This window comes from Gracilinanus agilis, chromosome 2 (assembly GCF_016433145.1).
Source record: "Gracilinanus agilis isolate LMUSP501 chromosome 2, AgileGrace, whole genome shotgun sequence".
In the NCBI taxonomy this organism is placed as follows: Eukaryota; Metazoa; Chordata; class Mammalia; order Didelphimorphia; family Didelphidae; genus Gracilinanus; species Gracilinanus agilis.
Window position 1 is genome coordinate 551,387,652 of NC_058131.1, and position 26,911 is coordinate 551,414,562.

A 26,911-nucleotide genomic window follows, 5' to 3' on the forward strand; every position below is an offset into this window, starting at 1 on the left:
TTACAATGGACACATTCAAGCAAATTTACATCTTCTAGAAGTTAGAGAGAATAGCTTCTCTGGGGATACTTCCGAGCAAATCAATATTTTACCAAAATGATCAGGAAGTTGGAGACATACAAAAAAAGGGGAGTATCAGAACTGCATTAAAGAGAGGCTGATGTGAGTATCAGTCAAGCCACTGGGCCTGACCTCCTGGAAGAAGCTTCAGTAGAAGCAATACAATCTAGATACAATGGGAGACTTTTTTTTAACCCTTACCTTCCATCTCAGAATCAATACTGTGTATTGGCTCCTAGGAAGAAGAGTGGTAAGGCTAGGCAATGGGGATCAAGTGACTTGCCCAGGGTCACACAGCTAGGGAGTGTCTGAGGTCACATTTGAACCTAGATCTTCCCATCTCTAGACCTGGCTCTCAATCCACTGAGCCACCCAGCTGCCCCACCCCAACCTCTTTTTTTTTTAAACAGGAGAAGCTTCTAAGACAAAAGAATACTCAAGATTGGTACTTAAGATTTGATCATATCAGTCTGGGGCAGCTGTCCAGGCAAGTTCCCAAAGACCCAAGCCAAACACTTAAAGCTTTCCTACAGGGAATAGATGAGGGGATGGAAGGGAAACCAGCGTTTACAAGTTTTTGGAGATATTACTAACTCTTAATAGCTTGAGAATAACACACCTAATTTCTTACTCCATACATGGGGGAGTGGGGGGGTGGAAGGGAATGGCTACCCCTTTTCACAGTTTTCTATGATTCTCAGTACAAGAAAAAAAGACATTAGGGAAAGGGGAAAGGGAGGAATGGGAGAGAGGAGAAGGGAATAAGGTTTATTAAAGGAGCAAGATAATAACATCATCTATCTAGTTAAGGTTTGCATAGCACTTTACATGTTATCTCATTTTGTTGTGGGGGGCTTGAGGTGAGCCCCTGGGTTCAGGAAGGGTACCTTTTGCAAGAATGCAAGACTGAAACTTAGCTTAAAAATAAAAAGAGAGGGGGCAGCTGGGTAGCTCAGTGGATTGAGAGCCAGGCCTAGAGATGGGAGGTCCTAGGTTCAAATGTGACCTCAGATACTTCCTTGCTGGGTGACCCTGGGCAAGTCACTTAACCCCCATTGCCTAGCCCTTACCACTCTTCTACCTTGGAGCCTATATACAGTATTGACTCCAAGACAGAAGGTAAGGGTTTTTTTAAACAAATGAATGAATGAAAAGAGAAATTTATTAATTTAGAAGGTAATGTTGAATCTGGCTAGAAGGAGAGCATAGATGGAAACCTGCCTTTTAGGTGGAACAGCACGGATAGAAAGCTGTCCCTCTCCAGAGGACATCAATTCTAGGGGTTTTATACTTTATCCAACAGTGAAGACATGACTCTAGAGTGGTAAGCACTGAAGCAAGGAGTGGGGGAAGTTTGCCTGAAGGCAGGGGGGTGGTTCTTGTTCTTGTGATTTGGAGGACCAATGAATGAGGTGTTTCTCTTTGTCCATCTCAAATCTATGGGACCTGGGCAGCTGTGTGGCTCAGTGGATTGAGAGCCAGGTCTAGAGACAGGAGGTCCTAGGTTCAAATCTGGCCTCAGACACTTCCTAGCTGAGTGACCTTGGGCAAGTCACTTGACCCCCATTGCCTAGCCCTTACCACTCTTCTGCCTTGGAGCCAACACACAGAATTGACTCAGAGAAGGAAGGTAAGGGTTTGAAAAAAAAAAAAAACTAAACAAATCAAACCAATGGGACAATCAAAGGAGGATAATCCTCTCCAGGTCTGCTGTTTTGGGTTGGGAGTCACTAGGGTGTAAGGGAGCTAGAGAATTTCTGGTAAGGGTTTAAAAAAAACAACTAAACAAATCAAATCAAATCAATGGGACAATCAAAGGAGGATAATCCTCTCAAGGTCTGCTATTTTGGGTTAGGAGTCACAAGGGTGTAAGGGAGCAAGAGAATTTCCCTGCTAACAGTTTGCCTGAGTTTGGGGGTACAATGTCCATGCCAATTTTTTTTCTCTGTAATATATTATTTTTTTAAACATTTATTAATATTCGTTTTTACCATGGTTACATGATTCATGCTCCTACTTTCCCCTTCACCCTCCCCACTCCCCCCACCCATGGCCGACGCACATTTCTACTGGTTTTATCATGTGTCTCCATGCCAATTTGTTAAGGATGAAGAGGAGAGAAAAGCTATACTATGCTAGCATTAACAGCCATAGACATGAGGAGCTAGAGAGAGAGGGAGAAGCACCCCCACCCACATTCCTCTCTCATCAGCTCTAGCTCCTACCTCACTGGCTCTGAAAGACTCTCCCTGGGGTCCTGGCTGTGATCCCTCTTGTCCCTTCTCCTTGTCCTTCTATTCCTTCCTGGGGCTCATTGGCTGTCCGTGTGCACTCTGCCAAAGGGGAGGGATCCATGGCAGAAGCTGTGAGTGGCAGGACACAGAAACACACAGATCCTGTGGATCCCAGGTAGAGATGGAACAAGAGATAGAAAGACCAGTTGGCCAGGAGATTGGGGCAAAGAAACAAGAGGAGCAGTTCATATAGGGCCAAAAGAGTCCCTAGGACAGAAAAGGGCAGGAGGAAAAAGAAACTAAAAGATGGAGAAAAAAGAGCTAGAAGAAGCAAAGAGAGAAGATATGGTGGGCTTCATCTCTGCATTACTAGGAATTACTTGGACACTGGAAAAACCACCTAAGATCGTAATGTCTTTCCTGATACTTGTACTCCTGGCCTTAGGATCAGGGCAGGCACAGGAAGGGACAGAGCCTGTCATGTTGGAAGGAGAGTGCCTGGTGGTATGTGAACCTGGGCGGGCAACTACAGGAGGTCCGAGCGGGGCAGCCCTGGGAGAGGCTCCCCCAGGACGGGTGGCCTTTGCTGCTGTCCGTAGCCACCATCATGAACCAGCTGGAGAAACAGGCAATGGTACCACTGGTGCCATCTACTTCGACCAGGTACCATTCCTTTCCCTACCACACCCACTCCAACTGCTGACTCCTAAGTGAGTAGGAGGCTAGGTCCTACTGTCTGAATCCCACTCAATCTCCCATCCTCCCAGATTTCATCTTTTTTTTTTTTTTTAAACCCTTACCTTCTCTCTTAGAATCAATACTAAATATTGGGTACAAAACAGAAGAGCAAGAAGGAGTAGGTGATTGAGATTTAGTGTCTTACCCAGAATCACAGAACTAGGAAATTATCTGAGGCCAAATCTGAACCCAGGACTGCCCATCTCTAGACCTGGCAATCTATCCCTGCCAAGTCACCTAGCTGCCCCTCTTCTCTCTTTAAGAAAACCAGCCATAGTTCTTCTCCCACTTTTGTCATTTCCTACACACTTCTGTCCTTGCCCCTAAGTATTCTTATTCAAGGCCTTCCTTATCCTTCCTTACCTCATTCATCCACTCCTCTCCATCTTCACCCCCTTTCCTTTCCCTTGTCACCCCTCCCATGCCAACTTTTCCCTACCCCACTCTTCCTCTGCCTAGGTCCTGGTGAATGAAGGCAATGGCTTTGACAGGGCCTCGGGATCCTTTGTTGCCCCTGTCCGAGGTGTCTATAGTTTCCGGTTCCATGTGGTGAAGGTATACAACCGCCAGACTGTCCAGGTGAGCCCAGAGCCCCACTTCCCCCAAAGCTCTAAAAGAGGAAGAGATAGGTAAAAGTGTCAGGACACCCCAGCTCTATCCCTGACCCATGCCTTGTTTCTGACTTATAGTTCTGACCCTCAATTTGGTCATCTGCCCCCAACTCTAAGACAGTGGCCACAAGACTCCCCAGGAGTCTAGATGGAACTCTTCTAGTAGAAAGCCAGCCTCGGGTCAATGAGGGACTGGGGACTCGGGCAAAGTCCAAAGGTCCATTTCACAAGGTAGTGAAAACCCAGATCAGGGGAGATGGAATATATTTAACACTCCAGGTCTAGGGAGCCTAATCATAGGTGTAGAGCTCAGTCAACCTTTGATCTTTCAGAAGGGCTAAGATTTCAAAGGAAGGAAAGAAAGGAAGCAAGTATTCATTTAGTGCCCACTATGTGCCAGGCACTGTATGAAGCTTGCAATGGCCCTAAAAGGCAGGTGCTCCTTTTACCCTATTTTACAGTTAAGGAAACAGAGTCAAACAGCTACTAAGTATCTTGTCCAGGGGTCACACAGCTAGAAAGTGTCTGAGGCTGTATTTAAACTCAAGTCTTCCTGACTCTAGGTCGTTTTCTATATCCACTGGATCCCTTAGCTGCCTCAGAAATGATGAATGACTTCACTAGCTATACCATAGTCCAAAGATTTCTTGGGCTACAGGGAATGTGGGGGTCCCAGGATAGCAGTCCTAACAGCCCTAAATTCTCCCCTCCCCAGGTGAGCCTGATGCTGAATACATGGCCTGTGATCTCAGCTTTTGCCAATGACCCTGATGTGACCAGAGAGGCAGCCACCAGTGCTGTGCTCTTGCCCCTGGACCCAGGGGACCGAGTATCCCTGCGTCTGCGTCGAGGGAACCTGCTTGGTGGTTGGAAATTCTCCAGCTTTTCTGGCTTTCTGATCTTTCCTCTCTGAGGGAAAGTATCCCCCTCCCCTCTTTTTTTTTTTTTTTTTTTTTCCCCAAACACCTCCACCCTTCCCCATACACTTACTCTGGCATCCTTCTCTTCTTTCATCTTCCTCCTGGAATGCAGGAATGGCAAGGAACTTTCTTCAGAGGGAGGGATTTTAATCAGCCCTGGGCCTCCAACTTCCATTCATTTCAACTCCAATAGTAGTAGTAGGATCCCTCTGGAGTAGGGAATATAACTTTATTTTCCACATCCCCAAATCACATGTGCAAATATGTGGTCCACCAGTAGATACTCTTTTAGGTAAGTGCAGTTAAAGGACATTTTCTTTTCCCAAAATTGTCATCATGCTAAAAAATCCAGAATGGAGAGCTGACATCTTCATATTCTATTCTTTTTGCATGGGCACAAGTGCCAAACCCTCCATAATAAATAACTGAGTTAACCACATGTGTGAAGACAATTTTGTTATTAGTCTATCCCTCCAAACCTACCCCTCTCTCCTACCTCTAATGCCCCATTTTGCCCTTTCTCCCAATTTCTATTACCTTAAAAAAACTGACTGCATAGGTAAGGAAACTGCTACTGATCCTTTGCCCCTGCTGCTCTCCCCAAAATATTTCTCTCCCTGCTATTTTGGGACAGGTGGCACAAACTGGGCTGACAGGAACCCCACAGAAACCCAGATGGTACCAGCCCCAGAGTGCATGAAAACCATTTCCTGTAGAGAGAGCCAGCTCCTTTGTGCTGTCCGACTGCTCCTTGGCCATGGAGTTTGTCATGGTTGGGGGAGGGAGATCAAGCTGAAGCTAGAAGAAGGCTCTAGGTGGGAAAATCAAGGTATCAGATGGAGCAGGCTCACACTAAGAGGTTGCAAGACACTTTTTTTTTTTAACCCTTACTTTCCATTTTTAAATCAATACTAAGTATTGGTTCAAAGGCAGAAGAGCAGTAAGGGCTAGGGAATGGGAGTTAAGTGACTTGCCCAGGGTCACACAGCTAGACAGTAAGTGAGGCCAGATTTAAACCCAGGATCTCCCATCTCTAGGCCTGGCTCTTTATTCAATGAACCTCCTAGCTGCCCCAAGAAATGTTGGGGGAGGGGGATTTGAAGTGAACCCCACCCCCTGTTCAAGGAGGATACTCTTTGCAAGGATGCAAGACTCCAAAAGTTAGCTTAAAAATAAAAGGAGAAATTAATTAATTTAGAAGGGTATGAATCTGGCCAGGAGGACAGCATAGGTGGAAGCTTGCCTCCTAGGTGGAACAGCATAGTTGGAAAGCTGTTCCCAAATGACACCAATTCTGGGGTCTTTATACTCTTCACAACAGTGAAGATGTGACTCTAAGAGTGGTATTGCACTGAGGCATGGGGGGAAAGGGGGAAGGTTTGCCTGAAGACATAGGGGGTAACCCTCATAGTTTAGAGAACAGAGATACAACTTGATATCAAGGAGGTGTATCTCTCTATCCATCTCAAATCTAAAGGACAATCCAAGGAGGAAAATCCTCTCAAGGTCTTATCATTTGGGTTAGGAGTCACAAGGATTTCCCTGCTTAGTTTGCCTAAAACACTTCTGTAGTTTTGGAGGTACAATGCCCATGCCAGAAAGACTCTTCTGACTCCAGTAATTTTCCTCGATAATAATAGCTGGCAGGGACAGCTGGGTGGCACAGTAAATAAAGAACCAGGCCTAGAGTCTGGAGGACCTGAGTTCAAAGGTGACCCTGGGCAAGTCACTTAAACTCATTGTTCTCTCTTAGAATTGCTACTAAGAAAATAAGAGTTTAAAAAAAATAATAGCACTTTAAAATTCTCAAAGCACTATACATGTTATCTCATTTAATCCCCATAACTATGCTGTCAAGTAGGTATTATTATCCTCATTCTACCAATGAGGAAAACTGAGGATAAGAGAGGTTAAGTAATTTGCCCAAGAATTACTCAGCTAATGTATGAGGCAGGATCTGAACTCAGGTCTTCCTGCCTAGAAGACCAGCTCTCTCTCCACTACCATATCCTTAAGGTAGAATAGCAACCCATTTGACTGACCACAGATCTGTTCATCCCATCTGGGCTGACCTAAAAAGAATGGGAGAGTAGAGGGGAAGGCGAACAGGTCATAAGTCTTTGATTCCCAGGGAGAAGCTAGAAAACAAGGAAATAGTTCTGGTAGATAAGAAGGGAGGAATTAAGGGTAATGAAATGGAAAGGATGACTCAAAAAGTCTTCTCCTCCCTCCCATTTAACTCCCCTCCTCAGGAAGGAGTTGAGAGCTCTGAAATGACCCATATCAGGGAAGGGGGTGGTAACCAGCCACTGTGAAAACCCAACTGAATGAGACAGTTTCTAAATTAGGGGTACTCACTGGAGTAGTCTGAATGAGGAACATATTTCTTGGGGTTCTCAGAGTTTAAAAACAAGATTTGGTCAGTTTCTTCTACCCACTATGATTCCTACATTAGGTGGAAAAGGCTTTTTTCCAAATGAATGTAAGTCATCTGCCACCCTAGACTGGAGGAGGAAAGGAGAAAATCCATGTGAATGATGAGATTGATTTGGATAGTTTTTATAGATAGCTAGAGACTTGAGAGATGATATGGTTTTCTAAGCCTGTGTCTGGCCTGGAGTTGGAAATGTGGCAGCTCCAAAGATGATCTCCCAGATGATGTTAGGGGGAGTTCCCTGCATTTCTTGAAGAGAGTCTTCTTCAAAGTGGTAACTGGTGGGGAAGCAAAATATTATCTCTAATTTCAGATTAAAAAAAACAAGGCCTGGAGACAAGAGGACCTGAGTTCAAAGTCAGCCTCAGACATTTCAGAACTGTGTGACCTTGGGCAAGTCACTTAAACACTGCCTGACTAAAGGCACCACTGGAGAAGGAAATGGCAAACCATTCCAGTCTCCTTACCAAAAAAAACCTAAACAGCTATGGCCCTTGGGATCACAAAGTCAGACACAACTGAAGGAGGACCAATGCTATGAGGTCATTTGAGCAAACAAATGAAGCAAGCAAAAGATAGTGGGAAATAAATTTTAAATTATGTAGGTAAACAAGTAGTAAATGATTAATAAAAGAGTATTCCCTGGGAGTTCTAGCTCTTAACTGCCTGACTATTGCCAGGATGAAAGCCTTGAGTTGTTTTCTCAAATGAGAACTCAAAACCCTTCCAGTAGACATACTTAGAGCTTTGTTCTTTGAGTCAAATAAAACCAATCCATCAAAAAGAAGCATTTATTAAGCTACAGGCCCTGGGGTAAGCCTTGGAAATACAAAAAAAGGAAAAATAGCACCTGCCCTCAAAGAGCTTACACTCTAATGGGAGAGAGACAACATGGATATAAATAGGTGCATACAAGATACATATGGAATAGATGGATAACTGAGAGTCTACATATGAAAACTAACTCATTCTAGAGGGTGATGGGGAAGCAAAATAAACTTCGAATACCGGAGAATCCCCAAGAATTGGGGGAAAGGGCTTGATTAGTAATCTAGCTACATTTAATTATGTATGCACATATAGCAAAATCTCTAGCAAGCAGTATTCATTGATTTTCATTCCCAGAGGAAGGAGAGCACTTGCAGTTACAAAAATTCTAAGAATGACAAGAAGGGTCATGGCAACCCAAATCAGACATTACAGAAAGAATTACACTGTAGTTAAATGGACCTGCAACATCTCTAGGCCTCAAAAGACAGCCTCAATTCTAGTTCTGGTTTCAATATCTTGTGAGCTCTACTTTGGCAAGCCCCTTCGCATCTCCATTTTCTCTAGCTGTAAAATAAGAAATTTAGGTTTCTTCCAATCTTAACATTCTAGGCAAAGTACTTGAATAGACAGTGGAAACCGGAGCCATTATACTATCCTTGTTCATGGAATCATAAAGTTGGAAGAGGCCTTAGGGGTCATCTAGACCGAACCTGATTTTACAGCAGAGGAAACTGAGGCCCTAAAGAGGTATGTATAAATATGTCCTGGGTCACCAGGGCAGTAAGTGTAGGAGCCAAGAATCAACTCTATCCAAGCTTTCTGATTCAAAAATTTAGCATAGATAAAGTGATTCTAGGCCTCCTTCCTCTTTCTCCTCCCTCCACTGTGGGAGGAGAGATGATCAATTCAATTCTAAGCTTTCCTTTCCTCCTCCATCACTTCTTCCCTCAAGGCCTGGGGTAGCATGGAGCAAACTTCATTCTAATCTTGCAAATGGTCCATATTTTCCAGTGAGAACCTGGTGGGACTATGAGATCCTTAAAAACCCTTCCAGAAAAGGAGATCATCGTCTCTCTTATTCTAGGACTACGTTCAGGCTCCACCGGGTCTCCGAGCTCTGCTCTCCCTCCTGTATGTTCTACAGATCTTTTAGGTAACAAATATTTTCAGGCCGCCTGTGGATGATGAAATGAACTCGCTGGAAAAGTGGAGGTATCCCTCACACCCGTGGCTGGCTGAACTCTGACCCTTGCTTCTCTGACCTAGTGACAGGGGTGTGTGTGTGTATGTGTGTGTGTTTGCTCACTACGTGTCGGCTCTGAGGGCAAGTGTGATGTGGAGCCACTTTAGGAGGGTTGGGGGAAGAGGACTAGCCGAGCCTGAGACACTGTTCAAATGGCCTGGATGGCCGCCTTGGATCCCAGGGGAGAATCTCTCCAGAGGGTTTCCTTCTATTTCAGATCTCGATCGAAGGGTGGAGGGTAGAGCCACTGGGACATCCAGAGAAAGGGCAAGGAAGAGCAAAGATGAGAGAAGCCCCAGGCACTGGGGACCCAGTGATCTCAGGAAACAATTCTCCAACAGATACAGTAAGAGGAGATAAAAAGTCGAAAGCGTAGCTAAATAATTCTTGCCCTCAGTCACAGGAACAGGGAAGAAAAAGTACTGAAAATCCAGTGTCTGGGGGTTCTAGGCCTGGCGACACCCTTAGTCAGCTGTCTAACTTTGATTTCATTTTCCTTATCTGGAAAAGAAGGGATGGGTGCCAGAATGATATCTCGCACCCTTCCACCCAGTGAGTCCGGCTCCAACTCCTGTCTGAGGCTTTCTTTGCTCCTTTCTCCACACCAGCCTGATTTCTATCTGGAGACCACATCGGCTAACTTACAGTTTGAACTGCCTATTTACAAATCAAATGAAGACTCACTCCCATTCCAAACTGCTACAAAGGGCAATAAAGAAATGACTGGCAAGTGTAAATAGGAACTAATCTAGGTACAATAGGAACTATTCTAGCTTCCCAAAAAGCACATAAAGTCCCACTGGGGCAAAAGTGTGAGTCAAAGGTTGCTTCACTCAGGAGGGTAACGTGGTGGGGAGGGAGGGAAGGACGGAGGCCCCAACAGTGAGCCCAATTTTCCCATTACTTGGAAGACATATAAAACCTCCGATTCAGGATGTGATTTAGAGCAAAGCTGTTTTCACACAGGATTACTTAGGTGGGATACGGAGAGGGTTCAATGAATGAAACTAGTTTTCCTATTATAGAAGGCGCATGCTCAAGGGCTCATCCAGAGGATAAAGCAAAGCTATTTTACCAGCAGAGTGAGTGTGTGTGAGTGTGTGTGTGTATGTGTGTGTGTGAGAAAGGGGGAGGAGAGCACCATACATGGGAAGGTGCAAAGTTCCTATCTTCCTGTTGCCAGAGCAACACAAGACTCAACCTTGCCACCCCTTTGGAACAAAGAATTGAGCTTCTTGGACAAGTCAAGACAAGCTCTTCTGGCTCAGAGATCCTGCGCTTTGCATCAAGATCCTTGGATTTTTGAGGGCAAAAAAACGCTCAAAGAATGGGGTTTGGGGAGCTGGAATGAAACAAGGTGGGAAGAATCCCTTCCCAAAACTCCTACCTATTCTTCTATGCCTCAGGACGCTTGGCCCAGAGGGTTCCAATCATGTCCACTAAGGAGTCAAAATACTCTTTCTTTTTTTATAAAAGAGACCCCAAAGCTCCCAGTGACAAGATGACCATCTAAATCTAACTCCAATGGTTTCTAAGTTTGATCCCTTTGGATCCAGCACCATCAAAGACCTCGGCATGAGGGCAGAGGACAGGCTTTCCTGGGTTGCCGACCGGGCCGGAGCTCAGCCTGAGAGAAACGAGGGTCTCCACCCTCTCCAGAGATACTGCAGGTCTGAGACCTCTTGGCAAAGACACCCTTAGAAGATCCCAGGCTGAAATAGCTACCAGGAAAGAACCCCCGCTGAGACTCTTCCTCTCCCTGGGAGGAAGACGAGGGATTGGTTTGGTCAGATTCCCACTCGGAGGTCCCGGTGACAGGCTTGCCAGGGATGAGATTCTGGGATGATTCCAGAAAGAAAAGAATAGGTGGGCTGAGCTGGGCCTAGTAACAAACACTGAATAAATGAGGACCCTGGGCAAAGTTGCCAGGGAAACGGAGAGAGAAAGCTCTTTGCAGAGTCTCTGAGTATTCTCAAGTCTGGAAGGTCTTTAGGCCTTAGCTAAGACCCAGAGAGGCTAGGTATGAGCCGTGATGAATAGGGGAGAGATAAGGCATTCTTCTCCTCACTCCAAAAAATAAAAATTAAAAAAAAAAAAAAAAAGGAGGGGGAACAGGGGAACGGCTTATTCCAGCTGTTCTAATATCACGGAAGGCAAAGGAGCACCGCCCTGGGGGTACGACTTCATCAGGTTAGTGGGGTACGTGACTCCCAGCTTCCCTGGAGTGGGGTACCCCCAGACCCTGTACAGGGACAGACTCAGCCTGTCTACAATGTAGTAGGGACCGACCCACCGAGCGGCGCCAGGTTTGGAGAAGTTCAAGAGCAGGACTTGGTCTCCCACATTCCATTCTTTCCCCTGAGCTTCCTGCTGGAAGGAGCCGCTCTGCTCCTCGCCAGCCTGGTCCCCGGAAGCCAGCGCGGCCCGCAGGTGACTGTCTAGGACGTTACTTCTGAGTTGCTGTAAGAACACGTCCATCTTCAGCCCTTCCACGTGGGCCCCGCTGAGCTCCCACCACAGAGACTCGGCCAGTCTCATCTCGCCCCCCGTCACGACGGCGAAAGGCGTGGGCCCGGACTGCGGGGCCCGAAAGGCCATGTGCAGCAGGGGCAGGCAGCTGGCCCAGTTCTTCCCGTGAAGGATGATGAACTCCTTCAGCGAATTCTTAAAGGCCTCGGTGGAGGCCCTGTCCCTCAGCTCGGCGGGCTGAATGTCCCCAGAGACGCTGCCCAGCTTGGCCCCCAGCACCAGGCCGCAGCTCATCAGGACGTGCCGGGCAAACTGAGATCCCTGGGCGGCCGCCAGCCTCACGGGCACCCCCCAGCGGGAAAACACCTGCTGGAGCAGCACCTGGGCCACCGCCATCTGCGTGAAGGACTTGAGCGGGAAAGCTTCGGTCCAGGAGGAGCAGGCGTCGGACACGATGAGCACGTGCCTGTGGCCCTCCTCGCTGGCGGGCACGGGCCCGATCACGTCGATGTGAAGACTGGACCAGGGCGCCGCCGACGCGGAGGCCCACTGCGTCCGCATGCACTTGGACTCCTTGCTCAGGTTGTTTATGGAGGTGCAGAACAAGCAGCACTTGCAGTAGGCCCTCACCTGCCCGTGCATCTTGGGCCACCAACCCAACATCCTCACCCTCCTGAGGGTCTCCTCCGGGTCGGCGTGGGGGCCGGGAGGGACGTCGTGCACCGAGTAAATCAGGTCCTTGCGGATCTGTTCCGGGACGATCCAGACCTTCGGTCTCTTCATCTCTCTGTACATAAGCAGCTTGCACTCCTTAACAAAACTGATTCCGGGTTCGAAAGGCTTGAGGGGAGAATGTCCGGGAAGCTTGCGGCCGGCCTGCAGCTGGCAAATGGCTTCTAGCAGAACGGCGTCGTTCTCCTGCAAAGCCTGAAGATCGGGCCCATCGCCCAAGGGGCTGGCGGCCACTCCAACAGAAGGCATGATGTGCCTCGGCAGCTTCCACAGCGGGCTGGACCCCTGGGCACCCTGCTTGGCGAGGGCCTCTACCGTCACACTGAACAGGGCCCCCTTGTAGGAGGCTTTGAAGAGGAAGGGCAAAGTGGGGAGGCTGGAGGCCAGAGAAGTGATGTAGGACAGCAGGGCCGGGTGAGGCAAGGGGGCCCCATCGGAGGACAGAAAACCCCGGGAGTGCCAGAGGGGAAGGAGGTCTAGAAGGATGTTGAAGAGCCAGCTACAATTAACCAGAAAGACCAGAGGGATGCAGGAATGGACAAAGCGCTCCAGGCCACAAGCCACGGCCGCCAGGTGGGCATAGGTGGGCGTGTGAGGGGAACAAGAGAAGGAGAGAGACAGGGGGGGGCTGTCGGGAGACAGAACGTACAAGCCGAAGCCCGCGCACCACTCCGTGTCCTGGTAAAAGCAATATCCCGAAGTGTAAATACATACGAAGGAGGACAAGTCGGAAAAAGGCGGCAGAATTTGGAAAAACTGAGGCAGTGAGTCCGGCGTGGGCATGGGAAGGCCGCTGTCCCCCAGAGGGCCCGGGAGGAAGGATGTGCCCAGCGTCCTCCTGTCCTTATCCTGAACCAGGAGGGACCATCGGGCCAGCCACGTGTCGGAGGTCTCGAGGCTCTCCCTCCGCTCAGGGTCTGGGGAGTCCCTGGAGGTATAGGAGGCTTCCAGAACGACGGGGACAGACCCCAGAGAGGGGGCAAAACGCCTGACAGCCCAGGCCAGGGCGCAGAGGCCGCCGCCTCGGCTCAGGGCAGCCTTGCCCTCCTGGGGGAGGAGGGGCTTGGAGGTGTAAGCGATGGGGCGCCGCAGCCCTGCCCGCTCCTGGGTCAGGACGGCAGCCAAGGTCTTCTCACTCACCGCCACCTCCAGACGGTAAGGCAACTGGGGGTCCGGAGGGACCAAGGACAGGGCCGACACCAGAGCCTGCTTCAGGGCCAGGAACGCCTGAGAATGCTCCGGCGTCCACTGCCACTGGGTCTTCTTCTTCAGGAGGCCGTGGAGTGGGGCAACAAGTGAGGCATAGCGGGGGATGACATCTTTGTGGCATCCCATGAACCCCACAAAGAAGGAGAGGGCAGAGAAGCTGGTTGGCACAGTCAGCTGAGCCAAGTGGTCCAGGACCCTTTGGCACGTGGGTTGTCCTGCCCTGCTCCAAGGGATATCAAGTTGAGAAGAGCCCGTCCAGGGGGAGAGAGAGGTCTCTGAAGCGTTGTCCTGGAGGCTGAAATACCGGAGGATATCATCTGAAAGGAAGGGGCATTCTTCTCGGAAAACTGTGGACAGGCAAGTATCTAGAGAGTCTTCCTCCTTGGTCACTAGTTTCTCTACATCCTCCGTGAGCTTCTTTACCTTCCCCTTTTGCTGAGGCCCAGAGCAACCCTTCTTTAGATGCTTATTGCCCTGAAGTCCCTTGGCCTTTATAGGGAGAAAGGGGGCTTTGGTGGGGGGCTTTTTCTCCCAGACTCTCAGAAAATTGCTAACAGCCAGCTCCAACCTGCAAAGAGAGAAAAAAAATGGGAGAGTGAGGGAGATGGGAGAAAGAGAGTGGGAATAGCTAATATCCAGAAGAATTGTGGTTGGAAAAATCATGAAAAATCCCAGCAAGGCTCTTTATTTCATCCTCAAGTCCCCCCAAAGACATGAGAGAGTAAGGAGCTCCCTACATGATATAATCTGAAGGGCACCAAGCAGAGATTCTTGCCCCTAAAATACTCCCACTGCATCTACTCTCACAATGCCCGAAACATCACCACCAGAAATACATTGCTTTGGGTACCCTAGTCTCTTTGGGTACTGTAGCAGAATGCTAATATTCTAGGCAAGGTGACACTGTAACCTCACTATTAGCTACTCATTTGGCAGGAATTAGTTGACAGCCGGATGGAAACAGAGTTTTTTAGAAATAAGTCACTCATTCAGGGAGTAGAGTGGAGAAGGTAGAAAGAAAAAATGAGAAGAGGCTACAGGAAAATAATAGCTAGGATTTAGATCGTGCTTTAAGATTTAGAAAGTATTTTTGCCTAAATGATCTCATTTTATCCTCACAGCTTTCCTGTGAGGTAGGTCATATTATTCCTATTTTACATGGAAAGAAACTGAGCCAAAAAAAGGCAAAGTGACTTGCTCAGAATCTCATAGCTGTACAGTCTCTGAGAGAGAATTTGAATTTAGCTCTTCCCAAGTTAAACTCCTGAGTTAAATCAGCTAAACTTCCTAAGTTAAATTAAATTAAAGCATTCTATCCACTAGGCCCACCTAGTGACCTTATCTATTCTAGCGTTTTGCCCAGGATCAACTCTGGCTATCTTCCCAAAAGTCTGTAGCTGACATGGGCTGATGGGGATATTATTGGGGATGTAGACGCTAAACGATCACCCTAGTGCAACTATCAATAATATGGAATTAGGTCTTGATCAATGACACATGTAAAACCCAGTGGAATGGCATGTCGGCTATGGGAGAGAGGGTGTTTGGGGGAGAGGGAAAGAACATGAATCATGTAACCATGGGAAAATATTCTAAATTTAAAAAAAAAACAATAACACCAAAAGTCTGTAGCTGGAAGACCCAGCCCAGGAAGGGCAGCGGAGCCCTACAAGGCTCTGACAAGATCAGATCCAAGGAGGACAGATGGATGAATTTAGGTCTAGAAGATAATTGGATGGTCATTCCCTCATACTGACACACGGGGGCAGAATCTGCTCGATTTTTGCTACCTCTGCATAGACTATTCCTTTACATATTAATTAATTAAAGGGGTTGGAAAGAAGCAAAGGCAGAAGGGAAGAAAAGAGGGATTTCTCCAGGGGAGAGGAATCAATTACCCATCTGTTCTCCTCAGGAATGTGTCCAGGGTGGGGCCATCCCGCCCCAAAGGGTCATCTGGAACCATGAAGATGTTCCCCACAAAAGTAAAAGGCAGCAGACTAGACCAGAGAGAGAAAAAGAGGGCAGTCAGTCACATGAGGACCCCTTTCCAAGCTCCTCAGAAGGGAGAAAGGAAGGAGGTAGGGAATAAGCATCTATTAAACACCTACTATGCACTAAGCACTTCTATAAAGATGATCTCATTTGATGCGTAGGGAATCAGAGTTAGCCCCAACCTTACCCAGGATCCCCAGCCCTACCTGGGACTGACGTGATCCTAAGACTGTCAGATCCCCCTAAAGCCCATCAGCTCATCTCACAGAGATGGATAGGATACAGGTCCTCTCCTCTGCCATTTCCCACCTCCTGCCTCTCTTCCTCCTCCCCATCTCCCCACAGAGACTAAAAGAGAACCTTTGTGTCTGCCAGGAGGGAAAAGCCCCTACACCTGACCACAGGCTCTCCTGCTGCCCTTACCGTTCTCTAATGATCCCTATCCATTTCTTTGATTCGTCCACCAAATCCCGGAACTGATCGTTGGTGACAATGACCCCATCTGTCTCTTCTGATAGCTTCACCATAAACCTGCCCGGGGTAGGGGTGGAGAGAAACTGGGTCATTATTTGGAATTGGGGCCACCCCATCAATTCCAGCCTGTTTGAGTTACTTGAGTTACCCACTAAGATCCTACTGAGAACCTACTAAGGTCCTGTAGTGGACCTATACCAACAATATCACACTGAGACATGCTGGGAAAAAATATTGACATTCCTCTAATACTTAAAAATTCAAGTATTTTCCTCCTGATGTATAGGCTGTTTCAGTCAACCTAGATTCATCTTAATGTCCACTTTGTGGTTTCTATGACCTTTTATTAAAAATATTTTATTTTCCCAATTACATGTAATAACAATTTTCAACATATGCTTTCCAAAATTATAAGATCCAGATTGTCTCCCTCCTTCCCTTCTCTCCCACCTTCCATAGATGGTAAACAATTTGATCTCATTTATACATGTATGATCCTACAAAGTATATTTCTATATTGGTCACTGTTGTGGTAAAATATTCATCTAAAACCAAAATCCCCAAGTAAAAACACAAATAAATTAAAATGAAAAACAGGATGCTCTGATCTGCATTCGGTCTCCAACAGTTCTTTCTCTGGAGGTGGATAGCATTCTTTCTCATAAGTTCTTCAGAACTGTTCTGAATCATTGTGTTGAATACCTCTCACAGTTGATCACTGTGCAATACTGCTGTTACTGAGTACAATGTTCTCCTGGTTCTGCTTATTTCACTCTGCATCAGTTTCTGTGGGTCTTTTTTTCTGAAATCACCCTGCTCATCATTTTTTATAGCACAATAACATTCCATCACAATCATATGCCATGATTCGTTCAGCCATTCCCCAATTAATGGATTTTAATCCTCAATTTTCAATTCTTTGCCACTACAAAGAGCTGCTATAAATATTTCTTTCACCTTCTTTTTTCATATATTTGGGATACGAGTCTAGTAGTAGTATTATTACTGGTTCTGAGGGTAGGCATAGTTTTATAGCCCTATAGGCATTGTTCCAAATTGCCCTCCAAAATGGCTGGATCAACTTCACCAATAACACATTAGTATGCCAATTTTGCCACATCCCCTCCAACATTCACCATTTCCCTTTATTGTCATATGAGCCAATCTGACAGGTGAGGTGATATCTCAGAGTAGTTTTAATTTGCATTTCTCTAACAGGGATTTAAAACATTTTTTTCATATGGTTATTGATAGTTTTGATTTCTTCATCTGAAAATTGTTTCTTCATATCCTTTGACCATTTGTTAATTGGGAAATGACTTGTGTTCCTATAAATTTGACACAGTTCCTATATCTGATAAATGGGGCCTTTGTCAGAAATTTTCTGTAACATTCTTCCCCCCAGTTTGTTGTTCCTTTTCTAATCTCAAAAAAATTGGTTTTGTTTGTACAAACTCTTTTTAATTTAACATAATCAAAATTATTCATTTTATATCTTCATCATGTTTTCTATCTTATGTAGTCTTTTAACCATAGATTTGACAGGCAAATTATTCAGTGCTCTTCTAATCTGATTATGTTTTCATCCTTTATGTCTAAATCATATACCCATTTTGACCTTATCTTGATATAGGGTGTGTTTATAACATTTCTTATACTCTTAAGGCCATGTTTGCAATTTAGAATTTTGTAACTTCACTCTAATACTCTGTTGGTGGAGTTTAGGATGGGTGAAATCCAAAATAATCAAGGAAAAAATGGCTTGCACATATTGATTTATTAAGTAATGCATGCCTACTGCATAACAAATCAGGACCAGGAACTCCTCAGCTTGACACTAGATCCAAAATATAGGAGGAGACAGATTTTTTTTTTTACTACTTTTTTAAACTCTTACCATTTGTCTTAGTATCAATTCTAAAAGAGAAGAACAGCAAGGGCTAGACAATCAGGGTAAAGTGACTTGCCTAGTTTGTCACATAGCTAGGAAGTATTGGAGGCCAGATATGAAACCAGGTCGACTTCAGGCTTGGGGCTCTACTAGCTACCCCAGAAACAGATTTTTATGCATTAAAGGAAAACAATTAACAGGATACAAACCAAGACACAAGATTAGGTTATCTGATTTCTAATTGGAGGAAAGATTAGGGGCTTTCTGAGTTGGAAGGGGGTGAATGGATAGGTGCAATTCCCTAAAAGAAAAAGAGGTGTCCCACTCCTGCTCAAATGTGAATTCAATCAAAGGAACAAGAAAACAGGGTACAGGACCAGTTTTCAGATAACACTTATGAGTTGCATGAGATGGAGAAAACTTGCATCAATCCTTGAATTGAGTTTCTGGTCAGCATGACATAAATCTTTTAGTTGAGGGTCTCCAAGCAATAGGTTGAGATGTTCCAGCTTCCCAGCCATGCAGGGCTAGGTTCAAACAATGTAATCACATTTTATCACAAGCCAGAAATTGGACTAGATCCAGAAGTGAGTCACAAGATGGAGTCAGCATGGTTCATTTAATTCCCACAATTCCCACAGTCTCAGAAATATTTTGGAATTTGATTAAGAAAATGACTACTTTGACCCAGAGATTCCCCCTGCTAGGCATATACTCCAAGGAGGTCAGTGATAAAAAGAAAGGCCTCAGATGTACCAATATTTATAGCAGCACCTTCAGTAGAAACAAAGAAAAACTAATTTGCATAGCATACATAGTGTTTTACATCAGGAAAACCCTCCTCATCTCTACTGATCGCCAATTCTTGCTGCTCTACCAATCACCATCTTGGAACTTCCAAAAAGGATGGAACATTTCTAATATACTTTGGAGAAAGGTTTTTGCCTAAACAAAAGGGGAAATCTAAGAAGCCATCTTGGTAGATGCCATACCAGTACCCCAATTTGGAAAGAGACTAGGAGGACCAAACAATACCCCCCATCTCTAGTTGGTGTAAAAAATATACTTTAATCTTTTTTGGACACGTCTTACATATTAGGGTTTCTCCTTTTTCCTTTCCCTAGTAAGGATGCTGAGTTTTGTAATCGATCATCTGAGAGACCTTTGTCATAAAATGAGGAAATTGAAATGATTAGAAAAAAATCGACCTAGCTTCCTCCTTTTAAAACTCTCCTAATTGCTACAGCAAGAAGCCCTAATTTGCCTCATAAACCCATGGAGCAATATTTTGTTATTAGTAGGGGTTTTTTTTGGTCAAGTTCTAGGATTTCTGGAGTCAGGAATATCGGAATGCAAATCTAGCCTCAGACTATACTTAATAGCCCAGTAGGACCCTGAGCAAGACACTTGGCCTATCTGCCTCAGTTTCCTCATCTATAAAATGAATATAATAGCATTACATCCCTCCCAAGGTGGTTGTGAGAAATAAAACAAAACATGGTATTTATAAAGTGCTTGCAAACTTTAAAACATTATATAAATGCTAGTTATTATTATTCCACCAGTATAAGGAACTTCTCGGTATAGAAATAATTCACTTGTAACTTATACTCTTAGCTAGTTGATAAAGGGCACTAGAGGTTATGATTTGCCCATGGTTACACAATTATTATGTCAGAGGTTGCTTTCCCTGAACTGACTCCCATTGTTTTACATGTTATTCTCAGCATTCAAACACATGAAAAAGTTGTTTTCCCCAATGTCTCTGGCTGGCCCATGCCTCTTTCTTTAGACTTAAACTGGATATCTGAACAAGGACTTAACCTTTTGGTAGTTGCACCTACATTGGGGGAACCCAGTTGTAGAAGCAAGGATCTATAGGGCAACTTTATGTCCTTCCAGGCAGGACTCTCTTATTCAGAGGATGGTCACAAAATAGTCCTCCAGGGGGAAAAAGAAAAGGAAAAAAACTTGTGTAAGAGACGTCATTGCTAGACTCTGACTAAATCATCTATATTGTCTCTATTTCCCTGATCAGCTACTTAAGGTCTCACTAGTTTTTGTTCCTGTCATTCTACTAGAACCGTTCTCTTAAAGGTCACTAACAACCTTCCAATGAACAAATTCAATAGCTTTTTCTAAGCCGTCATCTTCTTCAGTTCTGTACTTGTGATAACCACAGGTGAATAACTCCCTAGGAGTTGAATTTTCTCATCCATAAAATGGGGGTATTATTAGTATGAAGTCACCTACATCCTAAGATCTTTGTGAAGAAAATACTTTGTAAGCTTTAGTTGCTCACATTTATATACAACTTTACTATTATTGAAAGAAGGACTTTTGGAGTCCTTCAGTAGAAACAAGGAAGGAAGGAAGGAAGGAAGGAAGGAAGGAAGGAAGGAAGGAAGGAAGGAAAGAAGGAAGAAAGGAAGGAAGGAAAGAAGGAAGGAAGGGAGAAAGAGAGAAAGAAAGAGAAAGAGAGAAATCAAGAGAAAGAAAGAGGAAGGGAAAGAAAGGCGGATTTCTATCATATTCAGTTCTTGAGTCCCTTTGGAAGAGGATATAGGAGTAGTTGGGTTGCAGGTGGGGTCTAATGTTGGCATCCTGGGATCTAGTATTCAGACAAATGAGGGGGAAAATGGGGGATAGTGTCTCTGGGAGATGGGATTTGAGAGTAGTTTTCTCTGAGGAGAAAACTATTGAAGTAAAAAGGAGTTAAAGGAGGGTCTACAAAGGGAATTTCATTATGTGTCTGAAAACAAGGACTGACTGTCCAGCTTTTGACAGTGATGATCTTCTGGAAATATTCTCTGCTCCTCTAGTCTCTGATACTGCATGCTTCTGGACCTCCTCCCATCTATTTGATTTATTCTCTGGTTCTTTTTCTTCTTTCTTGCTCCCTTATCATGACCATTGCTCAAAGATCTATCACTGGCTATTTCTTCCTCTCACCTCTTCTCCCCTACCCTGACTCTTGGTGATCTAGTCCATTCTTACAGCTTCAATGATCACTTCTCTTTGTAGATAATTCCCAGATCTAGTATCTTCTTTGATATATAATTAGCACTAGGGCTATTATCCATCTCTGACTTCTCTCCCTAGCTTCAGACTCTTGTTTCCAACTGCCTACAAGACATTCCACTGGCATCTCAAGTTCAGCAACATCTTTTCTGTAAGAGGAAAGAGAAGGAAATGGCAAAGCACTCCAGTATCTTTGCCAAGAAAACCTCAAATGGGGTCATTAACTCGAGAGTCACAACTGAAAAGACTGAACAACCACAAAAGTGCTTCTCTTCTTGACTGCTATCAATGGCACCACCATTGTATAGGTTCTTAAAGTCATCTTTCACTCCCTTAGTCTTCCCTCTCTTCTTCTTTTTTTTTTTTTAAACCCCTACCTTCCATCTTGAAGTCAATACTGTTTATTGGCTCCAAGGCAGAAGAGTGGTAAGGGCTAGGCAATGGGGGTCAAGTGACTTGCCCAGGGTCACACAGGTAGGAAGTGTCTGAGGCTATATTTGAAACTAGGACCTCCTGTCTCTAGGCCTGGCTCTCAATCCACTGAACCACCCAGCTGCCTCCAATCTCCCTCTCTTCTAAGAAATATCTTATTAGTCACCAAGTGCTGTTAATTTCATTTCAAATAGTATGACTAGCATATAGTAGGTCCTTAATCAGTGTTTATTGATTGATAGTTTTCCCCTCAGAGAGGACCACTCTCAAACCTCATCTCCCAGAAACTATCACTTTTCTTTTTCTCAGATTGTCTGATATTGCTTCTTGGCCTTTTGGCTAAGATCAAGTGAAGAATTGTCTGAATATTAGATCTCAAAATGCCAACTTTAGACCCTATTCACAACCCAGCCACTTCTATATCCTTCACCAAAGGGGCTCAAGAATTGAATATGTTAGGAGTCCTTCCTTCCTTCCTTCCTTCCTTCCTTTCTTCCTTCCTTGTTTTCTTTCTTTTTTAAAAAAAAATCATACCTTTCATCAATCAATACTATGTATTGGTTCCAAGACAGAAGAGTGGTAAGAGCTGTATCTTTCATATCCATTTCTTTCATATTATCCCTATGCTATAACTGTAGTTCAGGCTCTTTTTCCTTTTATCTAAGCTATTACAACATCCTCCATACAAGTTTCCCCACCTCCTAATTTTCCTCTTCCAACCTATCCACAAAACTACTTACTGCCAAAGTAGTATTCCTAGTATACCACTCTGATTACGTCACTTGTTTACTCAGAAACCTTCTTTATTGTCTACAGAGTAAAGTCAAAATCCTTAGGCCAGCTTTAAAGCTGGTTCCAAATCTACCTTTTCAGATTTATTCTGCACTACTTCAATCCCTCTTCACACCCACCCTATCCCTGTCACACAGTCTATTCCCCAGACAAACATGGACAACTTGTTGGCCCCTATAAACTTCCCATACTACTTTTGTTCATTTTTCAGTCATCATACCTGGAATGTACTCTACCTCCCCAGTTCTGACTGTCCTCCAAGACCTGTTTCAAATGCCACTTATTTCATGAAGTCTTTCCCTTTTCTCACCCTTTTCTCCAGTTAAAAATCTTTCATTTAATCTCACAGCATGTTTTCCTCTTATTAGACACTTAAAGTATTCTAACTTTTGTGACATTTGCCAGATTTTAAACTCCTTAAAGGCAGGCATTCTAAATCTCCTCCTTGATCCTTAGCACTAGGACTCTGCACTTCATGAATATTTTCTGAATAAACAAACAAATAAAAAATCTACTCTAGCTCTAAAGATTCCACAGTCAGTCATTGTTTTCAGACAAATAACGAGATTCCCTTTGTAGTCCTTCCCCCAACTCCCTTTCCCTTTACTAGTTTTCCCCTCAGAGAGGCCCACTCTCAAACCCCATCTCCCAGAGAGACACTACCCTGAAAGTCTCATCCTTTTCTCTCAGAGTTGTCTGGGTGCTAGATCCCAAGATGCCAATCTTAGACCCTACCTCCAACCCAACCACTTCTACATCCTTCTCCAAAGAGGCTCAAGAAATGAATATGGTAGGAATCCTTCTTTTCAATTATAGCAAAATGGTATATAAATGTAAAGCTTGCAAGGCATTTTCTTCACAAAGACCTTGGGAGACAAATAGGTCATTATTATCATCCCCATTTCACAGATGAGAAAACTGAACCCCTAAGGGAGTGATTTACCTAAGGGTCCCACAGGTTTTAAGTATCAGAGTTAGGGCTCAATTCCAGGTCTTCTGGACTCCAACTTTAAAACCTTTTATACCACATTGCCTTGTGTGGAAAGAGCATGTTACCTGTCATCATAGGAGGTGACCCTCTTGCCATCCACGAATCGGGAAGGGGTGATGGAGAGCAGGCTGAGAGAATGCAGCTTCGTCAAGTAGTGGCCCTCTGGGGGAAGGGAGAGGGGGCGGTGGGGTCAATGCCAGATGAAAGAGGTAAGGGGAGAATGGGGATGAGAAGGTCAAAGCTGGGATAAAGAAAGCAAAAGGGGAGGCAAATGAATGAGGAGGCTGAGACGGTTTAAGGTCAGGTCGAGAAGGGAGGCCAAAAGGAAGGGAAAGGATAAGCACTAACAGAAGTACAAAGGCTATACTTGCCCCTTACCTCTCACCCTACTGTTCTTCCTCAGCCTCCAATTGGGTACAAAAACTGTGATCTCTCGATGCCCTCTGTCCCAGAAATATTGTACAGCCAGAGCAATACCTCTGCAGGAGAAGAAGTGCTGGAGGCCATGCCTAGGGGAAGAAGAAAAGAAAGGATGGTCAAGAGAAGGAAGTAGAAAGTGCTATTGGAGAACAGGTCAGGGGAGGCAAGACAAAGCAAACTTCTGCCCTCAAACACCCACATACTTCTCTCCAGAGAGGTCCCTAGGGGGTAGCAAATCTGGACAGTTTCGATTTGGACCACCACCGCCACCCACCAACTGACCAATGTATCACCCTCATGTTAAGGAGTTACTCAGACATTACAAAAGAGGCATTTATCACTAAGTACCTAGGGCTGGCTTTCTAACACCAATATCCCCTTCCTTCCTTCATGATAATAATTGTACACTAAATTTAGGTCTGCAAAGAGTCATTTTTCTCATAATCTTGTATAGCAAGATTTTTTCTCATCTTACAGAGGGAGAAATAGAGTCAGTGGGGCTCCTATTTATGTTGCTATGCTATATTCTGTACCTTATTTATGTGTATATGTCATAGTCCCTCTACTAAATTATAAGCTCTCTGAGGGAAAGAAGGATATATTCTTTATTTTCTTTTCCTTAATGTCGAACACGGTATCTAACTCATAGTAAACATAATGCTTTATGCTTAATAAGCATTTGTTGAATGAACAAATTGGAAAAAAAACTTGGATAAGTGGAGAAAAGGGAATATTCTAGACGGGGAAGTCGCCCCCTTGCTGTCCATGTTTGGAAGTTTCTTTTTCCTTTCAAGGCTGACTTTGATATTTGTTGTAACTAAATTCTACTTTGGGAAAACATCTTAATACACAATACCCTCAGACCCCAAGATTACTCACACCATCGCCACATTGCTGCCATCAATGATGATATGACGAAGCCCTGGCTTCCCAGGGATGTTTTCAAGGCTCAAGGAGAAGGGCACACTCAAGGCCTCATGAAAACGCTGGAAGCTGGTCACTAAGTTATTCACTTGTGGATGGACAAATGGCACATGCTGTTCACTGCTCACAACCTTGGGGCATTTGTTCTTCTTCCTTTGTTTCTCCCTGAAAACTGGGCCGGTGGTAAAGCAGTGTATTGGCTGACAGTTTACCTGTCTCTGCCTCTCAGGTTCCCCAAAGTACTTCAGCAGAGAGACAGGGACAGGGCCATAGGGCTGGCCACAAGACACATCCCGAAGGATATCTGTTAAGATCTCTGCCCGGGCAAGAGACATTTCTGGGAAAGGGGTCACCAACTCTTGTATGGGTCCTTGCTCCGTAAAGGTAGTAACCAGCCTTGGTTCATGAAGCCAAGTGGGAAGGAGCCCTGGTTCCCAATCACCAATAAGACTTCCTCTCTGCAGGCTCCCTGAACAGACATCATAGCCTCCAGGTGTCAGGGTCACTGGTCTCTGGCACAATTGGGGGGCTGTTTTTAACACTTGCCACCACCCTGGGTTACAAGATGGGGGCACCAGGATGGGGTCCCTGAGAAGAGGTCTACTCTTCCAATCTAGTCTCACAGGGAAAGGACTTGGTGCTTGCAACTTATATTTAAGGGGAGTTGCTTGCCTCAATTGATTGTGAGGCAAGTTGCGCCCCCAATCTAGGCCCCAGGGCAAGGGAGATGAGTGCCCATCCTGTACTCTCCAGAAGGTTGAATGCCCGACCCCACAATGCTGAGGTGGCCCTAGCCACAAAGGTCTGCAGGGACTACCTTGGCCCCAGGTTCCAGGAAAGCTTACGTTCTTCCAGGAAGCAAATGGCATGGTGACCTGGGACTTAAGGGCAGCCTTTGCTTCAAGATTATGGAGCTGTTTCTGGGCTAGCCCTACCTCCCTGATTTGGGCAGAACGCAGTTTTGTATAATTCTCAGGAGGGAAATTTACCCTGGGTTGCTCTGGCCCTTCCTCTGAGTTCTTGCCGGGAGGATCCTCCTTCCTCTTGGAAGAATGATCCCCGCAGCGAACCCGTGGCTCTGAGGAAGGTTTGTGGGAACCTTGTGCCTTTGAAGCACTAGCACTATGAGGAGGCCCGGTGAGGGTAAGGGGGCTCAGACCATCCCCCAAGACCTGCCTTATCAGGCCAAGCATCTCTTCCCTGAAGGAAGGGGAATTGACGGGCCGTTTATTCCCCCTGCAATTAGGAATCAGATTAGGGATCTCCCTATAGACACGTTTGCCCCTGCTCCTTCCGCCCAGCTCTAAGACTGTGGAGCCCTCTCTGATTATATGATCTTGCCTATCTTCCGTCCGGCTGACCTTTCCAGGCTCTCCGCGTGACCCACAGTACTGGCCACGCTGGAGTGTTCTGAGCTCCAAAAGGGGCTTCGCTGATATTCTCCTAGGCCGAGACCTGGAAGAGCCATCCGGGGGAGGTTCAAGAGGGCCCATCCATTCTGCGTCTCCCCCATCCTTCACGGCCTCTTGCACCAGCCTCAAGAGCTCCTCCTGGATGGCAAGAGGCAGGTGCAGCAGGGCCCCCGAGTGCTCATCCTCCCTGCCTACCAGCAAGGCCCGGAAAGCCCTATTCACTTCGGTCTCTGGGGCCCCCCGGGGCTTGGAGGGTGGGAAGGAGTCACGCCCCAGCCGTTTCGCCAGCCCCTCTACCCGGTTCTGGGCCATGAAGAAGGCCTCAGCCAGGCCCCCCAGCAGCAGGGAGCCTGGGGTTTGGGGCACCATGTGGGCTGATGTGCCCCAGCATAGACAATCCAGAAAGAGGCTGCAGGCTCCAAGAAAGACACAGTGCAGAGCTGGTGGGTAGCTGACTTCCTCCCATAGTTCCGGGCTGCAGAGGCCCTTCACGTATTCCTGATGAAAGAAATATAGTAAAATTAGGGCTTCTCTTCTTTTTTCCCAAAGGGAAAACATTCATTGTACACTCCCCACCAATATGACTTTGCCCATTGTACCCCAGCCAATCTATAGGTAGGAAAAGAAGATCTATCTAAAATTCTTAACCTGAAGGCAAACATTTCTTTTTTTCTTTTTTTTTTTTTAATTTGGATAACTATCTTAATATAATTGGTTTCCTTTGTAATCCTGTTTAATTTATTTTATGAATTTAAAAGCATTATTCTGAGAAGTTTCACAAGACTGCCAATGGGGTACCTATGCAAAAATAAAAGGTTAGGAACTTCTGATTTAGAGGGGCCCAAAGCCCTATAAGGCTAGAATTGGAAGGCACCTCAAAAGTCATGAAAGCAAGCCCAATACCAGGGCAAGGACATCTCTTTCCAGTGAATTAGAAGGTTCTGCTGACTTTACTCTGCATCAGTTAATGAGATCTTCCCAGTTTTCTCTAAAACTACCCATTTCATCATGTCTTATGGAGCAATAATATTATATTACTTTTACATAACATAATTTGAAAAATGTCTGAATGACTAGACCCCAAGACTGGTGATTAGTGTAATGATATTTTGCACAGCAATATGGAAAGCAAGATGAT

General features: G+C 45.4%; 2 protein-coding genes across 2 annotated transcripts in view; one reads left to right on the top strand and one right to left on the bottom strand.

The window, feature by feature from the left end:
* Positions 1–2,443: 2,443 nt before the first annotated feature.
* Positions 2,444–4,965, top strand: CBLN3 (cerebellin 3 precursor). Its single transcript, XM_044662252.1, has 3 exons — positions 2,444–2,957; positions 3,492–3,611; positions 4,359–4,965. The coding sequence occupies exons 1-3, from the start codon at positions 2,601–2,603 to the stop codon at positions 4,554–4,556; spliced, it is 675 nt and encodes a 224-aa protein (XP_044518187.1). The 5' UTR covers positions 2,444–2,600; the 3' UTR covers positions 4,557–4,965.
* A 6,161-nt stretch (positions 4,966–11,126) lies between these two features.
* Positions 11,127–26,911, bottom strand: part of NYNRIN (NYN domain and retroviral integrase containing) — a 34,527-nt gene continuing 18,742 nt past the window's right edge. Inside the window, exons 2-7 of the mRNA XM_044660057.1 lie at positions 24,317–26,271; positions 23,396–23,526; positions 23,083–23,179; positions 15,840–15,947; positions 15,320–15,421; positions 11,127–13,989 (exon numbers count right to left, since the gene is read on the bottom strand). Coding sequence (XP_044515992.1) covers positions 11,136–13,989; positions 15,320–15,421; positions 15,840–15,947; positions 23,083–23,179; positions 23,396–23,526; positions 24,317–26,271 — 5,247 coding nt within the window. The 3' untranslated portion in view covers positions 11,127–11,135. The remainder of the gene's footprint in view (positions 13,990–15,319; positions 15,422–15,839; positions 15,948–23,082; positions 23,180–23,395; positions 23,527–24,316; positions 26,272–26,911) is intronic.

Excerpts from the sequence above, each read along its gene's own strand:
- CBLN3 (XM_044662252.1), top strand. The coding sequence starts at position 2,601 with ATGGAGAAAAAAGAGCTAGAAGAAGCAAAGAGAGAAGATATGGTGGGC. Across the intron at positions 2,958-3,491 it reads GTGCCATCTACTTCGACCAG|GTCCTGGTGAATGAAGGCAA; the intron begins GTACCATTCCTT and ends TCCTCTGCCTAG. Across the intron at positions 3,612-4,358 it reads ACAACCGCCAGACTGTCCAG|GTGAGCCTGATGCTGAATAC; the intron begins GTGAGCCCAGAG and ends TCCCCTCCCCAG.